At 58.3% G+C, this 10,794-nt stretch overlaps 1 protein-coding gene across 3 annotated transcripts in view; it reads right to left on the bottom strand.

Annotated features, from left to right (window-relative positions):
• Positions 1 to 413: 413 nt before the first annotated feature.
• The window catches only part of XYLT1 (xylosyltransferase 1), a 257,946-nt gene continuing 247,565 nt past the window's right edge, over positions 414 to 10,794 (bottom strand). For all 3 annotated transcript variants that reach the window (XM_079120851.1, XM_079120850.1, XM_079120852.1), the window contains 2 exons: positions 4,904 to 5,237; positions 414 to 1,328 (listed from right to left, as the gene is read on the bottom strand). In XM_079120851.1, coding sequence (XP_078976977.1) covers positions 1,006 to 1,328; positions 4,904 to 5,237 — 657 coding nt within the window. In that variant the 3' untranslated portion in view covers positions 414 to 1,005. The remainder of the gene's footprint in view (positions 1,329 to 4,903; positions 5,238 to 10,794) is intronic.

Raw genomic sequence — 10,794 nt, 5'->3', positions numbered from 1 at the left:
ACACAGCACCAACTGTGCAGTTTGCGAAGGGTTTGGGCGCCGGACCTCAGAAGGGCAGGGTGGTGGCAGGGGGGGCTGGGTATTGCTTTGCTGCCCGGCTCAGCGACCCGCTCCAAGCAATGTCCTGTGAATTTCATGGCCCTGGTCCCCACTGTTCCCAGGCTGAAGGGCCTAGGAAGTCATGGTCTCCATCTAGAAAAGCAACAGGTAGGACGCTGGAGGCCCATGCTCACAACATCGTTCCATTTCTGTTACCCTGTGCGGCAGCCTCGATGGAGGGTGGCCTGGGCCGATGGCCGACAGGCAGTCGCGCTCCCTGGCCCTGTCACGTGACAGGCTTCCCTGCTTCTCTAGTTATCAGGGAGAACAGCTCGTGCCCGAAGGGCTGGTGGGAGGCTCGGGGCCGTCCAAGCCCAGCTCCCTTGGAAAGGCCTGAGACGGTGACCTCAGTGGCCAGCTGCGTTAGGGCTGGCACAGGGTTCCCACCAAAGGAGCGGAAAGCTAAGCGGAGGGCAGCAGGAGGCCGGACCCTCCCTCTGGGCAGTGCTCGTCACTGCGTTTTGCAGAGCCCTTGGGTTTGGAAGGGGGGCCTTGGGAGATGTCCCGGGCAAAGGGCCGGCCTGGCGCGCTGGGCCCGGGGAGGGGCCCTCCCCGCGCAGCTTCCGCCAGCGCAGCCTGGATTTCGTCTGCGCCTGAACGTCCACCTTCCAAGTGCTGAGTAAACAAAGTTCTGCTGCTCAAAATAAAGTGTGAAATCACTGGTGAGGGATGGTGCAGGTCACAGGAGGGGAGGAGAGGAACCGTGGACGTTGGGATCCGCGGGGAGAGGCAAGACCACCCTGGGGCCTGACCCCAGCCCTAGAAGCCAGCTGGCCCTGCTCTGGCCTCCAAACCCTCCTCCTCCTCTGTCCTATGGCCGGGGGAGCCCCTGGCCAGGGTTCCGCTGCACCAGCCCCCTGGCTGCGTTCCCGTGGAGATGACGCCGTGGCCCTCAGGAGGCCGGTGCTACCTCAGCCGGCCGTCCGGTTTGACGGCGCCCAGCTCTGACTTGGGGTCGGGGCTGAAGGAGCTCCAGGCCGTCTGGCTGCAGGTCTGCATGACCGGGCAGGCAGTGGGGCCCGTGGCGCAGATGTCCATGGCGGTCCACATCCCGCCCACCAGCGAGTCCAGCCAGCCCTCCAGCGCTGCGCCTGTGGAGGCGGCCTTCCGGGCAGCCTGCTCCACCTGGGCAGGGCTGACGGGCAGGCCGAGGACGGGGTTCAGGCTCTGGAAGCTCTGCTCCATGTAGGCACTGCGGGGGGGTCCGTTGTGCAGCTTCAATGCCTCCTCTGAAAGCCGAAGGGGACAGTGAGTTCAAGGGCCACTGGCTGGACACCCACCCACTTCCTGTGTGCCTGGCCCCGGGTGCTCTGGGCATCAGCTATATTTAGCTCCGGTGACAGGCCCATTGCACAGGTGTTCCCACAGGCCCATTCATGCAGGGCATTGTGTGACCCCTGCAGGAAGCCCGGTCCCCCCACAGCACCAACTGGGCAGTCGGCACGTATTTCTGGGTGGGTGGCCTGTCGTCCATTCGTTCGACATACGCCGTTAAGCTTCTGCTTTGTGCAAAACGTCCATTCGCTCCACACTTACTAATCATCTATTACCTGCAAGGCAATGACTGACTGCTGATCAGCTAGAGCTACAATAAGGGCCTGTTACTCCAGGGACCGGGCTCCATTTAGGTGGCGGAATGAGCCAGAGAGGTGATCTTACATCGGCATCCAAGAGGTCAGAGTCTCCACGGGAAAGACTGACCACAGGAAAAGGAATACACAATTAGATAAGTGAGGTCATTCCAGGCAGTGAGAAATGTCATGAAGACCGTAAACAGGGGACGGAGTCAGAGTAGACTACATCCAGCCCATGGGCCACATCCAGCCCATGGTGCGGTTTTATAAATAAAGTTTTATTAGAACACAGCCACACCCACTTGCTTACATATCATTCATGGCTGCTTCCGTGCCACCACAGAAGAGGGGAGTGGTTGGACAGAGACTGTTTGGCCTGAAAAGCTGAAAATATTTACCACCTACCTGGCCCTTTATGGAAAAAGTGTGCTGAGCCCCGTGTGCCTAGCCACATGGGGTGGGCAGTGGGGGGACACCCCCGGGGAGGTGACATCTGTGCGAAGTGCTGATCAACGTGCAGGAAGAGGGCACCTGAGGATTCTGGGGAAGGACTTCCGGGCAGAGGGAACAGCGAGAGCGGAACCTAACTGAGCACCTCCCCCTCAGCACAGGGCCGCTGACTCCGGACAGGCTGCACATGGCTGCTTCCTGACGGCTCAGCAGAAGGCGCTGGTGTTTGCGCTCTCCACAGCTCTGTGCCCCTGGGCGGCACGATGTTTGAGCCGGGATGGGATGGAGGGGAGTGTCCTGGTGATGGCTCTGTCTTGCTGAGCACCTACTATGCGCCAACCGCTCTGTGAAGTGCTTCATGTAAGAGCCCAATACTATGGTGGGTCTGCATCCCTACTGCCTGCAAACCAGGTGTGTGACTTCTGACTTTGACTCAGTTTCCTCATCCATAAAATGAAGAGGGTACTATCATCTCCCTTGGCACTTCGTTTGTGAGGACCAACTACGCTGGCTCAGAGAGTGCTCAAGACGGCGCCTGACATATATTCCATGCTTAGAAAAGTCTAGCTAGGATCATTCTGTGGGTCTGTTAAGCCATCATCCTCCCTGACACAAAACTATACACACCATCCCAATGGGGAAGCTGAGGCTGCCATTGTTAGACGGAGCTGGGCCGCAACCCAGGATGGACCGAACCCCAAAGCCAAGCTTGCCATCTTGATGCTCCACACCAGACTCAGCACCAGCTGGAAGCTAAAGCAGCGGTTCTGCCTCTGTTTGTTCATCTTGGAGCCATATTTAGAAAAGTTGGTTTGCTCATCTGTTAAATGGGGATGTGGATCCTGGAGCCAACCGGACCCACAGGGCCAGTGAGGGACTCGATGAGAAGTTCATGTGCTTTGCAAACAGGGAAGCAAGGGAGGCAGTAGAGGGACTGTGGATCCCTCCAGGGCTTGAAGACGAGGAGGCGGAAAGTTGGGGGTAAAGGAGAGAACCTGATGCTCCTGTTTGGAAGAAGTCGCATTCCTGGCTTGTTTTACAGCCAATGGCAAGTTCACAGTTTTCAGACAGGGCTGGACAATGAGGCTGGTTTCACCAATCAGGTTTTGCCGTGGCCACGACAGCTAGGATTAGAGACACCTCCTCTTGAGACAATACAGTGCTCAGAGGACAATGCTTCCTTTTTGCTTGACGGCAGCCATCCACCCCTGGTAAGCAGGGGAACCTGATGCTATTTTCTTCTAATACGTGGCTCCTGAGTGGGGAAGGAGGAGGCAGGAAGACCCTAGGCCACTGTCATTTCCAAAAGCAAGGAGAATACTATCTGCACTCAAAACACACACCGACCTTGACCAACACAGACAACAAGGCCATTCCTTCCATTCCCAGTGGTCCAGGAGCTGGAGTCTGGGGAACCGGCGGGGAAAGAGGAGCCTGGCATGCACGGAGCATAGACTTGGTCTTGCTTCTGGCTTTGCAAAGCTTCTCTCTGGAGCAGGAGTAGGAGCTGCCATGATTAGAACCCTGGTCTCAGCCCACTTCTCTGATGCTGGCAGTCAGGGCGGGCAGTGCCAGCGCCGTCCAGGAGAACAGAGCCTACTAGTCCTTCCCAGCTTCTCCTCTGCAAAGAGAGGGAGGTGGCGGGATGTCCACCCCGACCCGAGGCAGGACATTCCAAGGGACGAGAGCCGCTAAGGAACGTGCCCCTGCTGGACACCAGGATCGCGTGGACGCCAGACCCTCAGGAAGAAGAGGTGGATGTGGGAACGCCGTTCGGGCCTTGGCGCGCCATTGTTGCCTCTGTAATTAAATCTTCCCCAATTCCACCTCATCAGATTTCTTGAGATTACTGGGGACGCGTCAATAGCAAATTGCTGGTGATGAATCATTTCACAAATTGCAGCGCTCCTGCCTTGGTGCGCCCCGTCGTGAGAACGCTGTTAAGGCACGTGATGACCGGCGACAGGGGCCTGCTGGGGGCGGGGAAGATGACCCCTAGGTCTTCCTGGGCACGGGTGGCAAGAGCTCGGTCTTTTTTAGAAATTAGAGCAGAAACCACGGGAAAGACCAGGGCCACAGTGCATGGCCTGGGCTCTCCAGGGTGGGGTGGATTCGGCATGGCTTACTGGGCTGGCCCGGTGGCACGTCTGAGGCACGGAGGGCGCTGCCAATCACACCCTCCCCCTCCACATCTGGCTCTGAGAACCCTTCGGGTGCCAGGAGTACAGCTGATTCACAGGGCGTGGATCCCCACTCTGCCACCGCAGCCCAGAGCAGAGACACATGCCATGCAAGCGAACGGGCGTGGCTGTGTTCCTACAGAACTTTACAAAGAAGACCATCACGGGTGGCCAGTGGTCCTGCGTTTGCCAACCTCCGGCTGATGGATTCCTTTACATATTCTGAACAGGAGCACTTTTTAAAAAAGCAGATATCTTCCACCAGTGGGTGGTTTCTGTTTTTACCGAGGGGATTGTATTTTGGATGAAGAGAATTCCACAACGTTAATTACTGTTTTCTAAACAGCAAACCAGACTCGCTGAAACCCAATATCTGCCTGGGCTTATTTCCTGTCTCCTCTAAAACACGCTCAGACCTCCCGAAGTCCTCGGGGAGGGGACCTAATAAACAGGTTCCGGGGAGGAAATTTCGTGGCTCTCCAGGGCAGGGAGGGGAGGGCTGTGCGTGGCGGCCACACGCCCCAAGCCCGAGCAGGCTCCCCGCCAAGGAGAGGGACCTGGAAGGGACTCTGCCCACTGTGGGGACGCTGGAACACTCACCTGGTTTGATGGGCTGCCTGTTTGAGAAGGTCAGGGGCGCGACAAGGAATTTGGTCTCTGCAACCGGCACCCAGTGGTGGAGGATTTTCACTGTCCAGACCCCGGGCCTCAGGGGCAGGTTCAGAGGGGGCTTGTAGTGTGTGAACTCGGCAGCGGACTCGATGAGGATGTCGTAGGTGGCCGCGATGATGTTGATGGGGTCCACCCAGACGACGGTCACGGTCACGTTGGGCCCCTTCCCCCACTTCTGCATCCCCACTGGCTCGTCCATGGGCCCCAGGAGGCCCCCGAAGTTGCGGAACAGCCGCTCCTTGGCATCCCAGTCAGTGCCGACCTGAAACAGGAGAGTGAGTCTGCAGCCGCCCGTGTGGACCTGGGATCCTGCTGAGTGGGTTTCATGGACCCATTTCACGGACAAGGAGACCGAGGCCCTGAGCAAGTCACCTACTCTGGGCCGCACAACAGAAGACCTGGGATCTGGGCCCCGCCTGGGGGATCCTGAGGCCGGCGGTCCTCTCCCGGGGTCTCCTGTGCTGGATACATGGAACCATTCAAGGGAAACCCCCCTACAGGCACTGAACGCCCAGGAATGAAAACCAGCTCGCGAGGCCCACTCCCCGAAGCTCGCACCCCGCCACCGCACAGGTGCGGCCAGCTCCGCTCTGGCCCTGGGTTTTCCAAACTGCACGCAGCCAGTCGGCGTGCTGAGCCAGAGGGGCCGGGGCCTCGGAGCTGGGAGGGCGGAGACGCGCGGGCCCTGCTCCCGCACAGGAGCGCCAGGGCCTTCCCAGGAAGGCCGCTTTGTTGACCTGGCGAGGCTCAGTGCGGGGTCTGGGCAGCAGCTCATCCTCTGCAGCGCCTTCTGAGACTGACCCTGGAGACAGAGGTGCCCAGCGTGGCCTTTCTGCCGGCCAGCAGCTGGTGGCATGGCTCGGACCCCCAGGCGTCCCTCTTGGCTTCCGCCTTCCACTTTTGGCACCTCCCATTTACTCTCCACCCCAAGGACAGACAGCAGTCCCGCGCCTTCCACTGCTCAGCGCCCCTCGACCTCCAGGTCTGAGCTAGCCTCACCAGGGCCAGGAGGCTGGTCTGGCCTCCACCACCATCTCCCCGCCTGGCTCCCTGTTGGCCCTGCTTCAGACCCTCAAACCTACTGGGCTCGTCCCCACCCCCGGTCCCCACCCCATGTGTCCAGCCTGCAACACCTTCCCCTCCCCACACAGTCGGCCCCCTAGCTCCGAGGTCCCCTCAGACCTTGCCTGACCCCCAGATCAAGCGTGGCCCTCGGCCACTGTCACTGCGGCTACCTATCTGCTGAGCCTGACCCGAGAGCCACCTGGCCACTCCCCACCCCACTCCCTTGTACCAGAACCCCAATGTGAATGGCCTTCCTGTGTGACTCTGCGCTTTCCTGGTGCCTACTACTGGCTCAGCACACAGCAGGTGCTCAAGCAATGTCTGCCCAATGCAGGAGTGAACGACTTGACAAGAACGTGGACTAACGACATGGGTGGCTAACGCCGAACTTCGCCCATATTTCAAATCATTCAATCAGGGGTTGTCTGATTTGTGGAGAAAAAACATTGGACCTCCCCCTGGAGAGGACCTGTCTGCAGATGCGGCCTGTGGGCATGCTGGCCGCCGCCGCCAGGCACCAGGCAAGCACTCAGCGCCTGCGTGCGCACCGGTGGAGGTGGGGGGTGCGTGTGCCACTCACGGAGAAGAGATCCGTGTGCGCACAGGCGCGGACTCAGGTTCACCTGGCCTTGCCTGCGGTCACCGTCCACTCTTCACCCAGGACGCGGAGTCCACGGCTAAGACAGACGGAGGGCTGCGAGGCACGATGTGAACGTGTGGGTGCCTCCATTCCTCCCTCCACGAAGGGAGGGTCGTGGGCAGCCTCCTTGTGCAGAGGCACAGGGCTGGCTGTGGTCAGAAGGGCCGGCCAGGGTGGACCCGGAGGTGGCCGTCTGCTCCTGAGGCGCTGAGTGGCCCCCGCACATTCACTCCCTCACCCAGCACAGATGAGCCAGGTGTTTCCATGAGGGGGTGGCCACCGCCGCACACCCGGGGTCCCCAGCACGCACCTTCCCGCCAGCTTCCGACCCAACAGAGATGCGCTTGGGCTGGGAGGAGCAGGGTGTTGCTGGCACCCTCCGGGACTCCTGAGGGCCCCCCCGTTCTGCCCTGTCTCAGGCCTGTGCCTGCCCCTCCCGCTCTCCTCTGCCTGCCCTCGCCCCGCACCGTGGAGGGCTCTGGCCTGTCTCAACGGGGGCCTCAGTCTGCCAGCCTCCGATGGCACAGGCTGCTCCCCAGATCCCCCAGCAGCTCCATCTCCAGCATCTGGACTCTGGCCCGGATGCTGCACCTGCTCAGAAGTTCCTCCCCACAACAGGCACCTGGTCAGAGCAGCCCCCCTGAGCACCGCACCAGCTGCGGGAGGCCCGTGACTTCTCTGGTGCTTCCCCAGTGCGTCTCCGCTGCTCAGAACAGCGCCAAGGAGACACCGCTCATCTACCGATCATCCGTCTTCTGTCCATCGATCTCTCCCGTCAGTCATCTGTCCATCCTCTGTCAATCATCCATTGCTAACATCCACCTGCACATCTCAGCTGTATGTCTATCTTACCTATTACCTACCTACCTATCACCTGTCAATCAGTCCTATGTCTGTCCATCATCTCTCCATCTTGAACTTGAACACATGCTGAATGGCTGGGCTTCCCTGCTCTCTATCTGACCTTCAAACAGACTGAAGGGATGACGTCACAGAACTACCTTGAGGTCACACCCCAAGGAAGGAATCTGTAATCAGCTGGAGGTCGTGGGGATATCCTGTAGACCACAGTCCTTGGACTCGTCACAGAAATGGAAATGAACACTTGTCTGAAATCTGAGTTTGAAAGCCAAGATAACATGGGCAGGAGTGTTGGGGAGTAGCGGACAAAACCCCTGGGTCTTGTTTTTAGGCTGAGAAGGGAGCTGGGGTCAGTCTGAGATGGAGCCCACTATGGTCACATCTGCTGTGACCTGTGAGACCTAGCAGGCCTCAGTGTGGAAGTCCACAACCATTTCCTGCAAAAGGATCACCTGCCCAAATTTAAACCTGTGTTCAAGTTCAGACCTAACCTGTTGTTCCCCAGCTTCCGATCCCAATCTGGACCTTTCCAAGGCCTGCAAGACCCCGTCACCTCTTGAGACCTGGCTTCCACCATTCTCCCTCTCACTCACTGTGCCCTGGCCACACTGGCCTGGCTGCCCCTTGAGTATACCACATTCCTTCTGAGCCTCAGGGCCTTTGCACATGCTCTTCTCCCTCTTCCCTGGAATGTTCCAGATCTGCCCATCTGAGAATCTCCTTCACAGATTTCAGTTCTAAATTTCTCCTTTTTGAAAAGCCTTTTGGAATGAGTCATCCTATGGGAGTGATCTCCATCCACTCCCGTGTCCTACTCCCGTGTCCTCAGCAATCACATGGATGAAGTCTTATTTTATCTGTGACACTTGTCATCAGCTGAACGGCTTCTGTTCTTTTACTCTCTCATTCGCTGGCTGGCTGTCCCATCAGATTGCAGTTTAAGACAACAGTGGCCTCGTCTGTCTGGCTCGCTCGGTCCCTCCTGAGTCTACACACTGCTGGTGGTGGTGGGCTGAAGGACTGGACATCTTTTCTCCCAGCCAACAGCCCGGGATCCTCATGGGCTGGAGAAATCTGAGACTGGCCTCCTGCTGTGCCAGGCCCAGTGCCAATGCCAGGGAGCTTTGGTGGCCCACCAGGTGGCTCTGAAGTCCTTCTCATGCTTTGCTACCTAAGCCGTTAAAAATAAGATTAAGAGGCCTGGGGTGTGGCTCAATGGTAGAGCACGGGCCCAGCATGTGCCAGGCCCCAGGTTCTGTCCCCAGTACTCAAAAAATAAAAAATAAATAACGCTAGAAAATTTTCAAAAATACCAGATAGGACTTCATGCTGTTATCTCTGCCAGGGATCTTGGTGGCTCCTCTCCGAGGCCACCAGACCCGTAGGAACCCTTGCAGATCACTAGCCGTGGAGTGGCCAACGTCATCTGTCACTGCCAGAGGGACCTAGTCATCCAACCACAGGCTGATAAACAGGGAGAGCCCAGACACCAGGCATCCATCTCTTTAATGGGACATTAATGTCCTCCATGGGCCACAGGGGCCCCCAGCACAGTCCGACTGGGGCAGCGTTTAATTACCCCGGACACCAGTAATTTATGGAGCAGGCCCCACGGGGGTCGAATCGAGCCAACCCGTTTGGAGCCTCAGTTCAAAGTGCTGGCTTGACAGTAAACTCGCCCCCGTGCCTGTTTGACAGGGGCCGGGGCGCAGAGGGGACGGACAGGAAGGCGGCCACCGCGGGCTGGAGAAGGACCCGCGGCGGGGCCCCACCCCTCACGCCCCAGGCCCACAGCTGTTCATATTCTAGACTCAGATTCTTTAACCCAGCGGCCAGACGCCCGCGGCCCCCCGAGCCACGGCCTGACGCGGGGAGGGCGGAAATCAGGGGCCGGTGGGTGTGGGGTCCCGCGCGCCCGCCCTTCGCAGGGGGCGTCTGTAGGCGGCACGCCCTCTCCTACCGGGGGCGGGGCACGGAGGTAGAGCGCGGGCTCTCTTGTGGACAATCAATAAGTGATCAAATCAGTCAACCCGGGAGCGTTACAGGGCAGATAGTAAGAGGGAAACCGTCCAACGCGGAGGCGTCAGGTGGACATCGTGGCTACTGCAGCGGGAGGAGGGGCCGGGGAGGCCTTTCTAAAGGGGCGCTGTTTGCATTTAGGTCGGAATGACTGAAAAAGCAACGGGAAAGACACAAGAAGTGCGAGCAGGGAGGAGACAAGAGTGAGCAGGCAGTGTGAGCTCTGGGCAAGGCTGAGAAGAAAACAGGGGCTGGATCACAGGGGCCTTCTGGAGCAGGGCTGATGGTAAGGGCGGTGCTGGTCAATCCGCTTCTCCAGCCGGAAAAATAACTAACGGCTGATGCTTTTATAGGAGGGGAGACTGCATTATATGGACCCATGTATCCATGCATCAGTCCATCCGTCCACGCCTCGACCCATCCACCCACCATCCACCATCCATCTGTGCATCCATCCATCCCATCCATCCACCATCCACCATCCATCCATCCACTATCCACCATCCACCCCTCCACCATCCATCCATCATCCACCCCTCCACCATCCATCCATCAACCCCTCAACCCATCTATCCATCCATCCACCATCCACCATCTATCCGTCCACCATCCATCCATCCACCATCCCTCCATCCACCATTCATCCATCCACCCCATCCATCTACTACTATTCATCCATGCATCCATCCATTCCATCCATCCACTCATTCACTCATCCACCCATCAATCCACCATCTACCCCTCCACCATCCATCCATCCACCCCTCCACCCATCTATCCATCCATCCATCCGTCCACCATCCATCCATCCATCCACCATCCATCCATCCATCCACCATCCATCCATCCCTCCATCCACCATCCCTCCATCCACCATTCATCCATCCACCCCATCCATCTACTACTATTCATCCATGCATCCATCCATTCCACCCATCCATCCATTCACTCATCCATCCATCCACCATCCATCCATTCACTATTCATCCATCCTCCATCCATCCATCCTCCATCCACTGCTGTAGCCAAAGACTAATCTAGCGCTCACCTGCAGCCCCTGTACTGGGACCTGGGGTACCACAAACACAAGTAAGCATGGGGTCTGTGACCAGAGACCTGGGATCAACTCTGAGTACTTCCATTTCCTGGTTATGATCCTGGAAACCACTGGCTCTCCATCTGCCTTAATTCCCCAGTCTGTAAGATGTAATGCAACTACACCCTTAGGAGGCTG

The sequence above is a fragment of the Sciurus vulgaris genome (assembly GCF_902686455.1).
Source record: "Sciurus vulgaris genome assembly, chromosome: 18".
Taxonomy (NCBI): Eukaryota; Metazoa; Chordata; class Mammalia; order Rodentia; family Sciuridae; genus Sciurus; species Sciurus vulgaris.
This window is presented reverse-complemented; position numbering and strand designations above follow the sequence as displayed.